This window comes from Zootoca vivipara, chromosome 14 (assembly GCF_963506605.1).
Source record: "Zootoca vivipara chromosome 14, rZooViv1.1, whole genome shotgun sequence".
NCBI lineage: Eukaryota > Metazoa > Chordata > Lepidosauria > Squamata > Lacertidae > Zootoca > Zootoca vivipara.
In genome coordinates, this window is record NC_083289.1 from 30,611,035 (window position 1) to 30,630,483 (window position 19,449).

The 19,449-nt window shown below is 47.7% G+C and overlaps 1 protein-coding gene across 1 annotated transcript in view; it reads left to right on the plus strand.

The window, feature by feature from the left end:
* PKD1 (polycystin 1, transient receptor potential channel interacting) overlaps nt 1-19,449 on the plus strand; it is a 109,299-nt gene that overhangs the window by 77,571 nt on the left and 12,279 nt on the right. Inside the window, exons 20-36 of the mRNA XM_060282945.1 lie at nt 2,340-2,499; nt 3,523-3,675; nt 4,090-4,234; nt 5,953-6,552; nt 7,678-7,843; nt 8,524-8,776; nt 9,079-9,274; nt 11,397-11,567; nt 12,648-12,791; nt 13,252-13,462; nt 14,018-14,144; nt 15,104-15,220; nt 16,019-16,068; nt 16,439-16,641; nt 17,594-17,699; nt 17,820-17,950; nt 19,222-19,424. Coding sequence (XP_060138928.1) covers nt 2,340-2,499; nt 3,523-3,675; nt 4,090-4,234; nt 5,953-6,552; nt 7,678-7,843; nt 8,524-8,776; nt 9,079-9,274; nt 11,397-11,567; nt 12,648-12,791; nt 13,252-13,462; nt 14,018-14,144; nt 15,104-15,220; nt 16,019-16,068; nt 16,439-16,641; nt 17,594-17,699; nt 17,820-17,950; nt 19,222-19,424 — 3,136 coding nt within the window. The remainder of the gene's footprint in view (nt 1-2,339; nt 2,500-3,522; nt 3,676-4,089; nt 4,235-5,952; nt 6,553-7,677; nt 7,844-8,523; nt 8,777-9,078; nt 9,275-11,396; nt 11,568-12,647; nt 12,792-13,251; nt 13,463-14,017; nt 14,145-15,103; nt 15,221-16,018; nt 16,069-16,438; nt 16,642-17,593; nt 17,700-17,819; nt 17,951-19,221; nt 19,425-19,449) is intronic.

The window sequence follows — 19,449 nt, forward strand, 5'->3', positions numbered from 1 at the left end:
CTGCTACCAGTTCCCCCCTTTGCATAATAAGGGATGCCCCCATCCAGTCCTGTTTGCTTGGAAATAGTCTTAACCTATTTCAAGGATCAGTCCAAACTTGCATGGGTTAGTACAAAATGTTCAGCAGTTTTTATTTGAGTACTTACCACATCCCTGGGAAAGAATTTCCTGTAGGTCTGTAGAGGGGTTTCCAAGAGCCTGGAGACTTCCAAGTTTAGGGTGAGTTGGCATCAGCCTTACCCAATTTAGCCTCTGTTCATAGCACCTCAGCTAAAGAGTCAGACACACTCTGCTTTCCCTTTCTCTAGTTAAAAACCCTCAAGCTAAAGCCAGTTATCTATTATTATAGCAATAGGTGTGTTTCCTTTGTATCCTGAGATCACACTTTGATCTGGTCATCTGGTTTTCTAATCTAAGGTAAAGGTAAAGGGGCCCCTGACCATCAGGTCCAGTCGTGTCCGACTCTGGGGTTGCGGCGCTCATCTCGCTCTATAGGCCGAGGGAGCCGGTGTTTGTCCACAGAGCAGCTTCCGGGTCATGTGGCCAGCATGACAAAGCTGCTTCTGGTGAACCAGAGCAGCGCACGGAAACACCGTTTACCTTCCCACCGGAGCGGTCCCTATTTATCTACTTGCACTTTGATGTGCTTTCGAACTGCTAGGTGGGCAGGAGCTGGGACTGAGCAACGGGAGCTCACCCCGTCGCAGGGATTCGAACCGCCAACCTTCTGATCAGCAAGCCCTAGACTCTGTGGTTTAACCCACAGCGCCACCTGGGTCCCTAGGTCTCTAATCTACCAACCTATAAAACCTCAGGGAAGTATTAGGGTCTTAATTCCCAGCTGCAGACACTTAATTCCCAGACAGGGTGCCACTTCCAGACTGACCTCTGGCCAGGCTTAACAAGTTAACCTCATGGTGCCCTAGCAAACTTAGGAGCATGAGTTACATTTTTATGTAACAGAACATTTCCTTTGCAGTGCCCTTCAGATGCTTTGGAGTTGGGGAAAGGCTGATGACAAGGGTTTGCCCAAGTTTACAGCTCTTTCGAGATAATATGGGTGGCAGGTGGGAGATCAATACTCTCTGAAATGCAAGTTTGTTGGTTTATAAATCAAGGGGAGAGGCTGTGTCTGTAAGCTCTGTCCAATTTGTTTGTCTCGAGAAAGGATTCAGCACCCTTTCCTCATCAGTAACAAACAGCTTCGTGGTGATGAATGGGCTTCTGCCGGGGACAAATTGGAAACAGAGCAATGCAACATTCATCTTAAATGAGATGCCTGCTTCCTATGCTGGTATCACACGCCCCTGCTCCTTTCTTAGAACAATTCTGGGGAAGCCGAGCTGATCCATCACAACAAGGCTTTAATGTGGAGAGGAAAACCTGTGAGGAGCCTGAGTGGGAGGGTGTGTCTTTCTCTTTAGCATTTGTGCACCTCAAGAAAAGAACTAGGGATTGAAGAATGCAAAACACCATATGAAGTACTCCATCTCCCTAAACCACAAGGAATCTTCACACAAAGTTTGCAGTGTTCCCCTTTGGAAAACAAAAACAAAAAACACTGTCCCATATTTAAAATATAATACTGCAGATAGAAAGCTATGCGGCCTAGGACCCTCGTACTTACAGGACCCCCTCTCCTGGTATGCCCTGCAGAGGACCCTCAGGTCCACAAATAGTAACAGCTTAAGGGTTCCAGGCCCTAAAGAAGCCAGACTATCCTCCACAAGGGCCAGAGCCTTTTCAGTGATGGCACCGACCTGGTGGAATGCTTTGTCCCATGAGACTAGGGCCCTGCAGGACTTGATCTCCTTTTGCAGGGCCTGTAAGCAGAGTTATTCTGCCTGGCCTTCAATTTAGCCTGATCTATCATCCCTTTCCTTTTTAATGAAGAAACCTTCTGGGTCCCCACATCAAAATTTTCCCTGGTCTCCTTGCTGGCCTTAGCAGGACTAACTTGGCCAGTTGCCCTGGTGATGCTATATTGATGTGTATTTTACGTTGTTTTTAAGTTGCTTTTGGTTGACATTTTATAGTGGTTGTTAGCCACCCTGAGCCCGGAGGCAGTCCTGAAGGCAGCCCTGTTCAGGGAGGCTTTTAATGTTTAATAGATTATTTTATTTCATTTTTCTCTTGGAAGCCGCCCAGAGTGGCTGGGGAAACCCAGTCAGAAGGGCCGGGTATAAAATAATAATAATAATAATAATAATAATTATTATTATTATTATTATTATTATTATTATTATTATTATTATTAGACTCAAAGCCCCTCTTGCCCATCTATTTTTCTATGTGTGGTGAATTTTTGCATGACACTGAGAGGTTGTTTTCCTTCCCAGCTCCATGGCTATCACGCTGCCCAGCGCTCCGGAAGGATTCCACAGCCTTCCCCAGTGGCTTTACAACCAGACCGAGGTGGTGCTGCAGGGCCTGGTGAAACAGAGTGATCCCCAACAGGTCATTGAATATTCCTTGGCTCTCATCACCATCTTAAATGAGGTATGAAGCAACACCTGTTTGGTGGCTGGGTGGAATGATAGTGCGGGACATTTGTTAGGTATGTAGGTAGGCATTATTAGTAGATTCAACATGATTCTGACAGCAGTGAGACCCTGTCAGCATATGACACCTGTGCTCAGAAATGCACGCTGGTTGACAGTTTGCTACTGGGTAACATTCAAGGTGTTACTATTAGTACAGGAAGCCTAAGTGGCCTCGGTCCAGTATACCTGAAGGAGCATCTCCACCCCCATCGTCCTGCCCGGACACTGAGGTCCAGTACCGAGGGCCTTCAGGCGGTTCCCTCGTTGCGAGAAGCCACGTTGAAGGGAACCAGGCAGAGGGCCTTCTCGGTAGTGGCGCCCGCCCTGTGGAACGCCCTCCCATCAGATGTCAAAGAGAAAAACAGCTACCAGATTTTTAGAAGACATCTGAAGGCAGCCCTGTTCAGGGAGGCTTTTAATGTTTAATAGATTATTTTATTTCATTTTTCTCTTGGAAGCCGCCCAGAGTGGCTGGGGAAACCCAGTCAGATGGGCAGGGTATAAATACATTATTATTATTATTATTATTATTATTATTATTATTATTATTATTATTGGACCAGTTTATCTGTGAGATTCCCTTACTCCACATGTTTTCCTCTCCCAATGGCTACTTACCCCATGGAAATGGAAAGGTTTCCCTCCTTGCTTAACACTGAAAGAGAGAGCCCATGGCTTGTTTATTCATTCATTGATTGCATTTCTATCCCATCATTTTCTCCAAGGAGCTCAGGGATGCTAATCCATGATTCCCCCTCTCCTCATTTAAACCCCATAACAACCCTGTGAGGTAGGTTAGTCTGAGAGGCAGTGACTGGCCCAATGTCACCCAGTGAGCTTCATTCATGGCTGAGTGGGGATTGGAACCCTGCTCTCTCCCAGGTCCTAGTCTGACCCTAACCAGTACACTACATAGGCTCTCATAAGAACCGGCTTAAGAGTCTAGTTCACATACTTTTCTTTTCACCCCCGATGTAAGTATGAGTGCTCCATGCGTTTGAAACCAGAAACCAAACATGAAGATCATCTCCGGGCCTGGACACGGAGGAACATTACAGAAACTCTGATTTCTCTTAATGTGACCACTGTGGATGACATCCAGCAAATCGCCGCTGCCCTGGCTCAGTGTACGGTAGGTGGCATTGCATTGCTCTGCCTCTTGGGCATAGGGAGCAAGTGGGAGGGGGGGCTGGGGCTAAAGGGAGTTGCACCACAACTCCCATCAGCCCCAGCTAGCATAGCCATAAGATACTGGGATTGTTGGTCCAAAACATCTGAAGGACACCAAGTTTATTTGTTTGTTAGATTTATATCCCACCTCTCCTCCAAGTCACGCAATGGTGTCCATGGTTCTCCCATGGCCTGGGGTTTCTCAGCCCCTGTGAGTGCATTTGCTAGTGTTTGGTGTCCAAGATAGCAGTGCATGCCTGGAAACTGTTGTGTGGGAGCTTGCCATTTGCAGAAGCCAGATCTTATGCTCGCATGAGGACTGGCAACTTGATGGCTCAACATATAAGGTCAATTAACTTGCGTCTTGAATTCACAGGTAGCCCACAAGGAGTTTGTTTGCCAAGCTTGCCTGACCAAGACCTTGAAGAAGCTGAGAGACATGATGGCCATTCTGCAGGGAGAGACCATGCAAGGGACCATGACCCCAACAACCATCGCAGACAACATCCTCAACATCATGGGTGAGTGCGCAGGAAAGTTCATTTTTGAAGCAGCCTTCCCCAATCCCGCATCCTCCAGATGTTTTGGACTACAACTCACACCAACCTCAACCAGCACAGCTGTAAAAGATGGGAATTTTAGTACCTGGGAAGGGCTAGCTCAGTGGCAAAGCATCTGCTTTGCATACAGAAGGTCCCAGATTTGATCCCCAATAGCATCTCCAGGTAGAACTGGGGGGAAACTCCCTTTCTGGAACCCTGCACAGCTGCTGCTAGTCAGTGTAGACAATATGGAGTTTGATGGAGCAATGCCTGGGTTTAAGCCCACCTCCTGTGTTCCTATGTTAATAAATCCCCAAATCAATTTGCTTTAAAACAAAAAATGCATAGCAGATCTTCAATTTTGAAAGCCATTGTTGAGAAACCAAGGGAACAGCACATAGTTTCCCTTGAAGTGAGAGGTAAGGGAGTAAAAAACTTTTTACACTTTTCTTCAGCAAACAAAAAACCTCACATTCGTTAGGAATACAGCCGCCTTTATTCATACAGTGGAACCTCGGTTTATGAACACCTCGGTTTACGAATTTTCAGTTTACGCGGACCCATCTGGAACTGATTAATTCACTTTCCATTACTTTCAATGGGAAAGTTCGCTTCAGTTTATGAACGCTTCAGTTTATGAACAGACTTCTGGAACCAATTGTGTTCATAAACCAAGGTACCACTGTAATTCCTTTCTCTGTGAATTTGAGTGTGGAATGCAATATTCCGTGTCATTATGCAGTTCATGGTATCCTAAGGGAAACCCAGTGGGATCAGTATTCAAGCTTCAGGTGTAAAAAAAGGGTCCATCTAGATTTCTGCTGAACACTGTTGGCTTCTCTGCATTTCTTTACCTTCCATCAGGATTGAGTTCCAGCATCTTTGCTTATGGTCATCCTCAGCATCAAACATAACTGGGAGGGCAGGAGGTTTAATTTGTGGTTGGATGATCAACACAGTGCTTAATTCAAGGGTGAGGGATCTTTTTCAGCTTGGAGGTCACATTCCCTCATGGCCACTCTTCTGGGGACCACATGCCAGTGTTGGATGGGGCTAGGGAGAAAAGTGAGTGGAGCTGTGGATCAGACTCTTATTTTTCTACACTAGACTTAAATTCTAGCAAAAATCAGAGGCTTCTTTTTTAAATTGATTTTTCATTTCAAGTAATAAAACATACAAGGAAAACAGAGCTTAGTAGTTGTACAGGAAAAAAAGAAAAACAGCAGTTGATGTTTGTAGTTTTAGATGTTCCAAGAAGGGCAATCAAATGAATATGTCTCTCCATATGTTCCATGGGTCGAAGGAGGGCAGAAACCATGCCTGACTTTCTTAACAAAGTCAGTTAAAGGGTACCATTTATTGTTGGAGGTGTGAGTCTTCCCTGACCCCCCGTCAAAGGTTTCTGCACAGGCAAAACACACACACAGAGAGAGAGAAAGAGCGCTACCTTTCAATTTTGCATCCAGGCAAGCAAGAGGCATTATCAGTGTCCAGAAACACATTCCAGCTAGTCAAAAGCACCTGCAGAAAGTGTGGATCAGGGCCAATGATAGGTGTAGCCTGGAGAGGGAACAGGCAGAGATGCCTGGAGGGCCACATTTGGCGACCAAGGCCTGAGGTTCCCCACCCCGGATTTAATTAATTGAACTTCCATCCTCAGTAAGGACTACACTAACCTTTCCCTGGCTCCTTTGCAGGGGACTTGATCCACCTCGTCAACACCGTCTCCCAGGAGACTGAGCCTCGGGAAACGTGCAATGGCCAGAGCCCCGTGCAGGTGGCCTCCCAGGCGTACGCCCTCTCCACCGACCTGATGCGCATCCTGATGAAGTCCAGAGTCCTCAACGAGGAGCCCCTGGAGCTGGCGGGAAGCAACATCACGGCCAAGGGCAAGCGGTCCGGCCCACTGGGCCTCCTCTGCTACGAGGAGCACCCCGACTGCCAGTTCTCCATCCCCCTAGCTTTCAACGCCACATTCTCCGACCTGACAGACATTGTCCAAGTCATGATCCGGGTGGACTACAACCCTTTCCCCTTCGGCTTCATCACCAACTACACCGTCTCCTCCGAGGTGGCGTCCATGGAGTTCCAGGACAACAACGGGACAGAGATACCAGTGGGGAGCCTGGATCCCGAGAAGGCCATCGCCGTGATGGTCTTGGACCCCGGAGAGAAGAACATCACCATGACGGCGGTCATGATTGAGGAAAGGAGTTCGGGGACTGCAGTGGTCATGGTGGAGGATGACAATGCAGAAGCAGGGTTGTATTTCCAGGTCACCTTCAGTGTTGTAAATGGTAAGTGTGGGGTTTTTGTGGCTCCCACAAAGTTGCTACATGGACCCAGAATTTTAACCATGTCTGTTGTGTATGCATTTCTCCTGTCCTTCCTCCAGTGAGAATAGGCCGGTGTGGTGAGATTACTGGACTTTGTTCCATGTTTGATGTACCTTGCCCTGGGCTCTGAGGGCAAGCGGAAATAAATAAATAAGCAAGCAAGCAAGTAAAGTGGATCGTGCTAAAAACTTGCATGCCTGGGGAGCACCCATCCCTTAATACCTGTCTGGAAGTGTGTGTGTGTGTATACTGTAGATATATATGGATATGGTTATGTAAATTGAGTGGTTAATGTGCAGCATAGCAGACAACTATTTTACATATTCCTTGGATCTTCTGCTTCTGGGAGACCATGGATACTGACCAGAGAAAGTGCATATTGCCCAGAGTGCTGTCTTGATATGCACATTCCTAATAGCCTGTTGGGAGGTTATGCATATTGCCTGGAGAATTTACATAATTCAGTCAACCTATGCATGTTCCCCAAGGAGATTGTGTATACTGACCAGGAAATGTGCACAATTCCCTCTCCATGGAGAGATAATGTGCACATTCCTCAGGAGGCCTTATGAATGTGCACAATGACTGCTCGTTAACTACTCAACTTAAATTACATCTATCTATCATCTAGGGACGCGGGTGGCACTGTGGGTTAAACCACAGAGCCTAGGGCTTGCCGATAGGTCGGCGGTTCGAATCCCCGTGACGGGGTGAGCTCCCGTTGCTCACTCCCAGCTCCTGCCAACCTAGCAGTTCGAAAGCACGTCAAAGTGCAAGTAGATAAATAGGTACTGCTACAGTGGGAAGGTAAACGGTGTTTCCATGTGCTGCTCTGGTTCGCCAGAAGCGGCTTTGTCATGCTGGTCACATGCAGGCTCCCTCGGCCAATAACGTGAGATGAGCGCCGCAACCCCAGAGTTGGACACGACTGGACCTAATGGTCAGGGGTCCCTTTACCTTTACCTTTTATCTATCATCTGTCTCAATCCTATATGAATAAGAGCTCTATTGCACAATCTCTTTTGCTTGTGGCTCCCCCATCTAGTTGTTTTCTGACCCTGTCTTTCCTCTCCTCCTCCCAACAAGACCGTTATGTGTCCAGTGAGCAGGAGCCGTTCATTGCTGTCTGTCTCTTCCACTCACCTGAGACTCACCAGCACAACTGCACAGCCTCCAAGAAGATCCATCTGGAGGATATGACCAGGATGCCCCAGGGTGACCACCGGCACTACACCTTCTTTGTCTCCCCTGAGTAAGTGACGCCTCTGCAGTTACGCAGGAGAGCCCACAATGAGCTCCCAGGCAGGGAAAGAGCTTGCTGTGGGTGAGGTCTGGAAGAATCTAGCCTAGTGGCTGACGCTAGTGGACATAGCAGGAGGTGGATGGATGTCTCTCCTCACTTAAATCCATGCCTTGAATGCAGAGATGCCACTACAGTCATACCTCAGTTTACGTTCGCTGCGGTTTGAGTACTCTCGGTTTGAGTACTCCACAGACCTGGAAGTGTTTACTTCCGGGTTCCCCGGCACGCGCATGTGCAGAAGTGATCCGAGCACATGCGCAGAAGCTATCTGTGCGGCATGCGCAGAAGCGCTCTTCCGGCGCTTCACGCACGCACGCTATCGGCGCTTGGTTTAAGTAGTTTTCGGGGAGCGGATGGCTCCCCGGAACCAATTAGGTACTTAAACCGAGGTACCACTGTACTCTGATTCATCTGCCTGGATTGAAGATGTGTGGCTGAACCACGAACCAAAGTCTCCCCACCATAGCTGCCAAGTTATTCCTTTTTTTAAGGGATTTTCCCTTATGCTGAATAGTCTTCCTCACGAGAAAAGGGAAAACTTGGCAGCTATGCTCCCCACAAGCCCAGGTCAAGTGTTCCTCTACAACCAGTCCTTCCTTACTGTTTCTTTCTTTCTTTCTCTCCCTTAGCACCAGCAACCCTGCGAGGGAATATTACTTGAACATCACGAACCACTTCGCCTGGACTGCCGTGGAAGTGACCCTGGGCCTGTACAGTTCCTTGTGCCAATATTTCAACGAGCAGGAGGGGCACTGGAAGACTGAAGGCATGGCTCCCTTGGAGGGGGCCACCCCTGACAAGGCTGTGTGCTTAACCCAGCATCTGACAGCTTTTGGTGCAAGCCTTTTTGTCCCCCTTCATTCTGTGCAGTTCATTCGGCCTGTGAGTCAAGTCTAAGGCTTATTAACTCTTTCAAACAGCTGCTTTGAACTTTTTCTATATTGATCCTTATATTGATACTTCTGTTGTTTTGATTCCCTCCCCCCTTCCCCCCCTTTTTTTCTTATAATCAAGCTGTATATACATTACATGGAATAACTAACTTTATATAGTGATTGTATTTTTAATCTGTCATTGTGTGAGAGAGCTGCCTTGCTCCTCAAAGTAACCTATAAATTGCTACAGGGAAGGAAACCGCATGCACACACACACACACATATATATATGCTTTATGTTTTGCTCAGCCTCCAGGCCCAGGTTTGAACTACATTGTTCTGCTAACTTGCGCCATCTGTTTTGTGACATACTCGGTGGCGGCTGTGATTGTGCACAAACTGGACTTGATCGACATCAACCGCGCAGGGGTGATCCCTTTCTGTGGGAAGAACGGGCTGTACAAGTATGAGGTCCTGGTGAAAACAGGCTGGGGCAAAGGCTCAGGTGAGTAGCTGTGATGCTCTGGGCACTCTCAAATAAATGTTTGTGTCTTCTCCCACAGCCGTGTTAGCGCTTAATTATTTTAAGATACAGCCCTACCTACTATGGAGGAATGGTTGATAAAAATTAATGGACAGCTGAGGTGGCAAAGCTAATGCGTTTAATTAGAGAAAAATCAGTATTGACATTTATTAAGGATTGGAAACATCTTATGGACTTTTTGCATGAAAAGGGAAATGAACTTGTAATAGCTGGATTTGAAGATTGAAAACAATACTGACTTAAAGAAAACAGAATAGTTGGATGTTCATGATAGACAGAGAACCAAAAGGCTTCACCCCCCATCTTCTTTCCTTTCCTTTTTCCTTCTCTTTTCTCCTGTTCCTTTTTAGATTAGATTTTGAAACCATTTTTTAAAAAATTCTGGTGTATTATAAAAAGATACTTTGTACTGGGTATGAGTTTTTAAAATAAAAATAGACCTTTAAAAAATAATGGCTTTCCCCCCTGCTCTTCAAACCAAAAAAGGCTTCAGGAGTGGCTTGTAAACTACTAAGGGGGGGAAAGACCATCCCTACCTGCAAGTTTACAATCCAAACAGACATGGCACAAAAGGGGAATGGTTTGGGAGGGAGGAGGAAGTAAGCACGCTTAGGTTTAGGTTTAGCTTTTTAGGACTGCAGCCAGCTGAAATCTACTCAGCGGAGACCCATTGGAATCCATGGGCTTAATAGCAGTAGCTCTGTTCTGACTAGAGCTTAGTTCTTCTCCTCTTCAAAAAAACAAGTTTTTGGAAAAGGCGCCAGGTTGGTGAAGGCCACCCTGCTTAAACCGCACACCACAGATCAAGAGGGTCGCTGGGGTGGGCTAGGTGGAACTGTTGCGCCCTTGGCAGCCGTTAACAGAGCAAAGAGGAGCCTGGATTAAGCCTTTTTAGCCGCTCTGTGGAGAGAATATCCAGGACAAACATCCCCTCCCAGTAAAATCCTGGCAAGCGAATGTGTATTAGAGCCACTCCTGTTTGGAGAGGAAATGGAGGACGGATCCGTCCAGCCCCTCAGCTGCTGCTCTCAAGGATGCTGTAATGTGATCCCTGGGTGTGGTGGAATAGCACACCAGAGAAGCGTGTTCCTGTGCTGACCAGAATGCAAAGTAACCCTTCCCAAACTTGCCTTTGTGAAGCCTGGTGCACTTCCCCTTGCTACAAAGAGAGGGGGATGGAGAATAACCTGAACCCTGCTGGACAGCAATCTCCCTTTAGGGTTGTGGTTTTTTTATTACCTGCATGTCTTTTTGTATGAATGTACATTGCAAGTCATCATAGAATCATGTAAGGTTGGAAGGGACCCCCAAGGATCATCTAGTCCAACCCCCTGCAATGCAGGAATCACAGCTCAAGAATCCCTGACAGGTAGCCACCCCAACCTCTGCTGAAAAACCTCCAATGTAGGAGAGTCCACCAGCTTTCAAAGGAGACTGCTCCACTGTCGAATGAATCTTGTCACCATAAGGTTCTTCCTAATGTTGCTTTTAGAGGCCTTTATGTGTAAACAAGTTGCCAGCAAATTTAATGAATAATAGTGAATAATTTAAAACCAACCAAAGTGCCACAAAGTCACGAGTGACCTTTTGAGATCACCGGGACACTTCCTCAGGCTGTATGTTAAACAACTGTGTGGATGTGTGTTAGAGAATTGGGGGTTTCTTTTGTTTGCGCTTCCCCCCCCCAAAAAAACAATGCATTTTTAATGTAATTCGCAATGTAAGGTGGGTCATGGTTAAATTTCCCTGATGTATTTTTTTTAAAAAAAAAAACCTGACATAAAACCGCACCACGAAATTCAGCGTAGCATAAATCTTCGCTTCAGTTATTGGATCAGGAACTGCAAATTAAAATGAACTTGACGCCTTTCTTCCCCAGGGTCCCCTTTCTCCATATGCAAAGCTGAGGTGCAAAGAGGGTGGGGGACCATTTGCCCCAGGCTGGAGGCTGGGGGATGCAGGGGTTGAAGGATGCTTGAAGGGTCCCATTTCGCCTCCCCCTCCCCTGCCCCACATGAGACAAAAACCAGGCTACTGTAGTTTCCTTCTTTAAGAATTTCACTCCCTCCTTCCTTCCTTCCAGGGACAACAGCTCATGTGGGAATCACTCTGTATGGAATGGAGAGCAAATCTGGGCACCGGCACCTGGATGGGGAAAACGCCTTCCACCGCAACAGCCTCAATATCTTCCAGATCGCCACAGAACGGAGCCTCGGGAGCGTGTGGAAGATTCGCATCTGGCACGACAATAAAGGTGCGTGTGTGGGAGCAGATTGCAGCTGAGGCGCGCCAGGCCTTAGGACCCAAAGCCTGCTTATTTGTTTGTTTGTGTTTGTTGTTGCCTGGCTCTCCCCCTCCTCATGTAATCCACACAACAGCCCTGTGAGGTAGGCTAGGCTGAGAGACAACAGTGGCTGGCCCAGAGTAACACCCAGTGAGCGCCATGGTCGAGGATGGATGAGCCCGGCACTCTAACCACTACACCACACTGGCTCTCCCAGGGTTATTAGCGGTTATTAGGTGGCGTCAGTGGGTAGAGATAACACTCAATCCCATCCCACACCAGCTCAGTTGTGTGTGCAAAGTGTGCGCCTAGAAAACAAATTGGGATCCATCCGGCCTCTGCAACCCAAATGAGTAGAGCTGCAATTCTTTGATGGATTGCAACTTGGCAGTTTTCCGCTGGAGCCCCCCCCCCCCTTTAAAGCTGCGTCTCTCCCATCTGCCAAGACAAAGAACAAAACTCATTGCTAGCATTTTGCAGAGAATATCATAATTACAGTTTAGCAGATCCTGAATTGTTAAAGCTGAATGAGAAACATAATGAATATAAAACGGTCACTTAAAAAACTACAGAGACCATTTTCAGGCAGGGCTGGTTTGATCATTAGTCAGAATGAGGCAACTGCCTCAGGCAGCATATGGCTTCAGAAGGAGAAGTGAGCAGCTTTAAGGAGAAGCGGCTTTTCTTTGTGAATCTCCCAATTATCATCCTTCTCTATTGGAGGACAGATGTATGTGGGCCAAAAAGCCTGTTACACTTTTCCTAAACTAGGTATGAATCCCTTTGCCAGCGCCGAAGTCAAATTCAGCTGCCTTTTCATTTGACTTTTGAATGTACAACAAGGGGGGTGCCATCTTGTATTTTACCTCAGGCCACAAAATGTCTTGGGCCAGCCCTGTTCTCATGATCCCACCTCACACACCCCCTCCGCCTGCCCCCCTCAAACAGTTTAAATTCATGGAGAATGTTAGTGGGTGTATCTTGGAATCAAATTAGATAAAAGGAAGATGTCCTAAAGCTGTGTTTCCTTCTCCTTTCCATGCTACTTAGGGCTAAATCCATCATGGTACCTGCAGCATGTCATTGTCAGAGACTTGCAGACCTGCAAGAGCTACCACTTCCTGGTGAACGACTGGCTGTCTGTCGAAAGCGAGGAGAATGACGGCCTGGTGGAGAAGGAAGTCTTTGCTGCCAGTGAGTGGGAGAGGAGCACATTGAAGACTCAAAATCTTTCTATAACAGCCCATTAGGGTTTTTGTTGGTGATGATTTAGCAATTTATACCTTTTGTTAAATAAATGTGGCAATAGTCACAAACTTGCTCACAGCGGCGAGAGTGATCGTAGCTAGGAAATGGAAAAAGCAGAGTGGATTTCAAATAGAAGAATGATATAAAGAATTGAGGGATATAGTGGTCTCGGTGTGTGCACATTTTTATTTGTATTATTATTACTTTGTTTAAATTTTTAAATAAATGAATGAATGAATGTGGCAAGCTGAAATGGGGCTCTGCTTGAACCCCAGTCAAACTTTGAAGACTGAAATGAGGACCGTCACTTGGGGGTGCGGGTTGAGGTGAGATTCCTTCTCTGCAGGGACAATAATGTTAAGATGGGCATTTTTGACTGACCCTTTCCCCCCTTCTGACTGCACAGGCGAGGCTGACCTGAGGAGCTTCTTGAGGATCTTCGTTGAGGAGCTGCAGCGGGGTTTCTTTGAGAAGCATGTCTGGCTGTCCCTGTGGGACCGTCCCCCCCGCAGCCGCTTCACCCGCGTCCAGAGGGCATCCTGCTGCTGCCTCCTTGTCTTCCTCTTCCTGTGTGCCAATGCCGTGTGGTACGGCATTGTGGGAGATGTCAACTTCAGGTGTGTTGGAAATCTCTGGTCCTCTCTAGCCCAGGAGGGCCACTTTCTTTCAAAGATAGAAGATCAGTGGGGAGGCTGTTGGGATAGCATGGCCACTGGTGTAGTGGTTAAGAGCGGTAGACTCGTAATCTGGGGAACCGGGTTTGATTCCCTGCTCCTCCACATGCAGCTGCTGGGTGACCTTGGGCTAGTCACACTTCTCTGAAGTCTCTCAGCCCCACCCACCTCACAGGGTGTCTGTTGTGGGGGAGGAAGGGAAAGGAGATTGTTAGCCACTTTGAGACTCCTTCGGGTAGTGATAAAACAGGATATCAAATCCAAACTCTTCTTCTTGTGGGCTTAAGAACATAAGAAGGTAGGTGCCTTTGTTTGTTTGTTTGTTTCCTGCCAATCACCCTAAGGTACCAGGGCAGGTTAGAAACAACATTAAAAACAATTTAAAACACCTTACACTCATAAATATGAGGGGGGGGTCCCTTAGAGCAAATGTCCATCTCAGCATTGTCTTGCACTAGCGCCCTCCCTCCCTGCTTATTCTCTCCTGTCTTTTCCTAGCAATGTGGCCATCTCCACCTTGATCCCGGTCAATGGTGAGACAGCTGTGGTTGGTCTGGTGTCCAGTTTGGTTGTCTACCCCCTGTACCTGGTCCTCCTCTTCCTCTTCCGAATGGCACGGAGCAAGGTAACAGTGCATTGGGAAGGGGGCAGTAGCCTGTTTCTGGGCAAGACCTTCAATTGGCCGCAGGCCGCCGCAATAAATATGATTTTAGATGTTAGGAAACAGCTATAGCTCAATGTTAGAGCACCTGCCAGTCATGCAGAAGGTCCCAGGATCAATCTCCAGGTAAGGGCCAGGAAAAACTCCCTGCCTGAAACACTGCAGAACAGCTGCTGGTTAGTGCAGGCAGCATGGAACTAGTTGAGCCAACGGTCACCTGACTTGGTATAAGGCAGTTTCCTATGTTCTATGGTTACCCGTTTTAGCCAGAATGTTTCATTTAATAAATTTCACTGGTTATTTCCTTAATGGGTTGGAAAGCAAACATGGCAATTCCTATTTTTAGAGAAGATAGTCATGTTTATATATCCATGCATTATAATATTTTGCTTGTGTACATCTGTGTTTTGCATCATTCACTGAATGCACAGTTCTTTACCAGAATTTTTGAGGTTCCTCTTCAAGATTGGCTGGTGCCCAGAAGAGGAAAACAGCTCATGGGTGCCACATATGAAGCCATCTTATACCAGCAAGTTTGGTAGCCATTGACCCAACTGGCTGCATTCTTCTGCACAGACTGGCAACAGTCCTCTTGCGATCGCAGAGATCGATTTCTGGAAGCTTAAATGTGACTGAAAAGGCCCCTCTGAATAACAAAGATGTTTAGCAAGTCAGATGTTCTTGTGAATTTCTGACTTAGAGAAGTGGCACCCTCATCCCCCATCCCTGACAGCTATTTTTTAAATAGGGAAAGGGAGAGAAAGTAAGAGCTGTTGGAAGCTGGCTGGCTTTTTCCATTCAAAATAAGATCAAAGTGACTTTAGGCACCCTCCTCAAAAGTTGGGGTTACCCAGACATCTGTTTGCCCTTCCAGCTGAAAGGAAAACGTCCTTCCTTGCCTCAAGTGCCCTCTTCTCTCCTAGGTGTCTGTCAGCCAGTCCCTGGCCCATTCAGACCAGCAGTCCTTAGAGATCGACAACTACCTGGACTCGTCTCTTATGGAGAGCGCCTTCCTCACCTTCCCTGGGCTTCGGACAGAGGTGAGAGTGGCAAGTGGCAGGACAGAAGTGTGGGGTGGTTTCTAAAGGGGTCCTAGGCCCTTCCCCACTTCAGGCCCTGCCTTTCTTTCCCTCAGATCTGTGTCCTTTTACCTCATTCAACAGCGGAGAGCCCCTGGCCCTCGTGATGTTGCTGGTCTCCCAACTCCCATCATTATTATTAATATTACTACATTAATATTCCACATTTGCTCCAAGGAGCATTAAAGTGGTGTACTTGGTTCTTCCCCCCTCTCCATTTTATCTTCACAACAACCTTGTGAGGTGGGTTAGGCTGAGAGAAGGTCCTTGAGGTCCTGAACTTCCACCATCCCTGACCCATTGACCTTGCTGACTAGAGCTGATGGAGGTGGTTGGAGTCCAGCAACATCTGAGTGAGGGGCTTATGTCAGCTGCCTGTGGCCTAGTGTCTAATGAATATTATATAATATAATGTGGCCACCTCATGAGAAGAGAAGACTCCCTGGCAAACACCCTGATGTTGGGAAAGATGGAGGGCACAAGGAGAAGGGGACGAGAGAGGACGAGATGGTTGGACAGTGTTCTCGAAGCTACGAACATGAGTTTGACCAAACTGCGGGAGGCAGTGGAAGGCAGGAGTGCCTGGCGTGCTCTGGTCCATGGGGTCACAAAGAGTCGGACACGATTAAATGACTAAACAACAAACAATGTGGCCTATATCTAATGAATAGTCTTCTCAGTAGTGCTTCCCTGAGGGGCTGCATTGATCCTAAAGAACCAAGGCTGGCTGAGCAGTGAACACTCTTTCCTTCCCTACAGGCCTTTTCAGAGCAGACCAAAACAGATTTGTTCCTGGACGATTCGAAAAGGTAAATGGGATTTATTTATTTGTTGCATTTATATCCTGCCTTTCCTTCAAGGTGCTGTACGTGGTTCTCTTCCCATTTTATCCTCACAACTCCTCTGTGAGGGGAGGTTAGGCTGAGAGACTATGACAGGCCCAAGGTCTCCCAGTGAGTTTCATGGCAGAACAGGGATTTGAAGCCTGGTCTCGCAGGTCCTAGGTCCAGCACTCTGACCACTACACCACACTTGTCTCTCTGAGATGTATGTATTCGGCTTCAGTTTGGGCTGTGAGGTCAGCTTGAAGAGGAGGGTTGTATTTATTAAAGAGCTCTGCCTAAGGGTGTTCCTTGTCCCCGTACTCATCCTTCCTTTCTGCTCTTGTTTCTGCCTCAGCCTGATACGGTGGCACTCCAACGAGGCCCTGCTCAACTGGCCTGACCTGCTCAGCGACCCTTCCATCATGGGCAACACAATCCAGAAGCTGAAGAGGGGCAGGACTAGCCGCCATCTTGGCCTGGAGGCTCCCTTGGCGGCTGAGGAGGACAGTTTGTCACTTGGCTTCCCGCAAGCTCAGGCCAGATACTTCTCAGCTTCAGGTAAGAGGCGGGTGGACAGGAAAACAGTCCAAATCTGAATGGATTCATAAAGGAAAGGATTGTTTGCAACAAACATTTACTTCTCTTTGAGGTCGGGAACCTGTGGCCCTCCAGATGTTGCTGGACTACAACTCTCATCTTCCCTGACCGTGCGGGCTGCTGGGAGCTGGAGTCTTAACATCTGGAGGGCTGCAGCTTCCCTTCTGAGGTTTGCCAGGTGCCCTTAATAGTCAGGAACAAGAGATTTGCTGCCTGAGATGAAGGACTAGCAGAGAATCTAGAGCAGGCATCCCCAAACTTCGGCGCTCCATATGTTTTGGACTACAATTCCCATCTTCCCCGACCACCGGTCCTGTTAGCTAGGGATCATGGGAGTTGTAGGCCAAAACATCTGGAGGGCTGCAGTTTGGGGATGCCTGATCTAGAGAGTCCGTTGCATCTGATTTCAACCCTAGCATCGGGATATTGATCTACATGGTTCTCGAGAGCAGCTTGCTACCTGAGGAGGTGCAGAGCAGCTAGATTAAGGAATTCAAGCAGAATTGGGGGTTGGGAGGTGCTGCCACCCTCTGGCACCTGTTGTCTTGAGGGAGGTGACTCTCCGCCCAATAGTAGGTCTGGCCCTGTTAACCTGAATAGTGTTTATACGGAGGAGTGGAAGGAACAAAGGAAGGAAATATTTGTGCAATTGAAAAAAGGCAGAGTAAGAATGTAGGAGAAGCAGAGGGTTCACTTTCCCCCTTTCTAGGGCATTCATGTCCACTGCACGCAGCATAGGGCCAAGAAGGATTCTCAGAGACTGCTGCATGGGAGAATCAGACTTTTGCAAATCTGTTCCACATACATTTGAAGAGTAACACATATGCCCCACACAGTAACTGCTACAAGCACACTTCATGCTGCTAACATATCTTGATGTGAACCCAGCTTGACACAAGTTTCTTGGTTGCAGATGAAGATCTGATCCGGCAGATTCTCACCGATGGAGCTGGCAGCCTCTCCCACCCTCAGGAAATGGGGCCATACCCCAGGGTTGAAACGGACCTCATCTCAGGGCTGTAAGTCTCCCATGACAGAGGGGGTAGTGGTGCCGGTGCTTGTGCATGAGGCCAGCTGCTTACTGACCCCCATCCCAAAGGAAATGCAGTGCTTAACACCCTTGTGTTTTTTTCTGGCAGATCCAGCATGCTTGGGGAGAAGACAGAGACTATCATGATGCAACGGCTGACCGAGAAAGGGCAGAATGTAGCAGCAACAGCAGCAGCCCCTGGCAGAGAACTGAACCGCTCGGCCAAATCAACGCGAACAGGTGGGGCAGGATTTGGCAATTGGTGACCAGTTTGGAAGTGAGATTGTGGAAGTGGGTGGGGAATGCACAGACCCATCACGTCACCTTCACTTTCCAGTCTTGCCTAGGCTAGCATCTTCCTCCCAGAGACTGAGCCACCTCCCATCCCCTCCTCCCTTGTGGTAGGATTTCTTCCAAACCAGCAGTTTCCAAGCTTTCCCCCCTTAGTTCCATAAATTCATCCCTGCGTCCCCTACCACTAAGGAAGATATTAACACAATAAAATTCAAAACAGTAACAATTAATTGCACAATTATTCAAAACCCAGTTAAAACTACTGTATTTAGTTTAATTAATTCCACAAAGTTAATGAACTTGATCCAGTGATGCCAGCTTTTCAAAGTATTATAGCCATTTACACCTCCTGTGCTGCCACCTAGCCTCTTAGCGCCCCCTAGGTAATCCCATCACACACACCCCCAGGGGGTGGTAGCACCCACTGTGGGAACCACTGATATGAATTCCGTCACCTTCAGCTTATCACGCTCCCACTCTGCCTAAGCTGAAGACCTCCTCTATTGCGTTGGAAGAGTCAGAACAGTGCATAGTTAAACTATGGAACTCGCACCCGCAGGACGCAGTGATGGCCACCCACTTGAATGGCTCTGAAAGAGGAGACAAATTCATGGAGGATGATTAGACTATCTGTGGCTACTAGCCATGATGGGTATGTTCTACCCCTACAGTCAGAGGCAGCAATGCTTCTGAATACCTGTTACTGGAAACCACAGCAGGAGAGAGTGCTCTTGTGCTTGGATCCCGCTTGCGGGTGTCCCATAATGGGCTTATGGTTGGCCACAGTGAGAACAGTGAGATAGGCTCTTGGCTTGCTCCAGCAGGCTCTTATGTTCTTACACCCTCCCCTCATAGACACTCCATTCTAGGGAATGAAGCCAGATTACTGACTCCTGTAACTCTATGGACGTGCACATACGTGCGGGTCTGCAACCTTTCATGAGGGCATCTGCCCAGCCCCTGTGGTGCTTCTTACCAGCTTCTGTTGCAGCACCAGGACAGGGTGAGCAGATCTTGAGAAAAATAACAAGTAATTGGGTACACTTTTCCAAATGCCATCTTTCCCCCTCTATTTATATAAAAGACTTTTAAGAATTGTGCAGGCCCTGCCTTACGTGTGTAGCATGTAGCTGCTGCCCCTGCCCCACAGAAGCAGACTGAATAAAGCAAACCAGCCCCTGCTCACCACTTCTGTCTTGTGTGTGTTTCTCCTGCAGTCACAGATCACGCTCTCCGGAAGCGCTTGCTTCCCTTCTGGTGCTCCTACCTGGCCCATGCCATCAGCCTGGCCTGCCTGGTCATCTGCTTTGGAGTCTCCGTGTGGATTGGAGTTGGTTTCACTTCCAGCGTGGCCCTCATGTGGCTCATCTCAGGGATTTTTAGCTTCCTCTCCTCCTTCTTGCTCTGGGAACCATCCAAGGTAGGCTCTGACAGAAGCTCAGCGG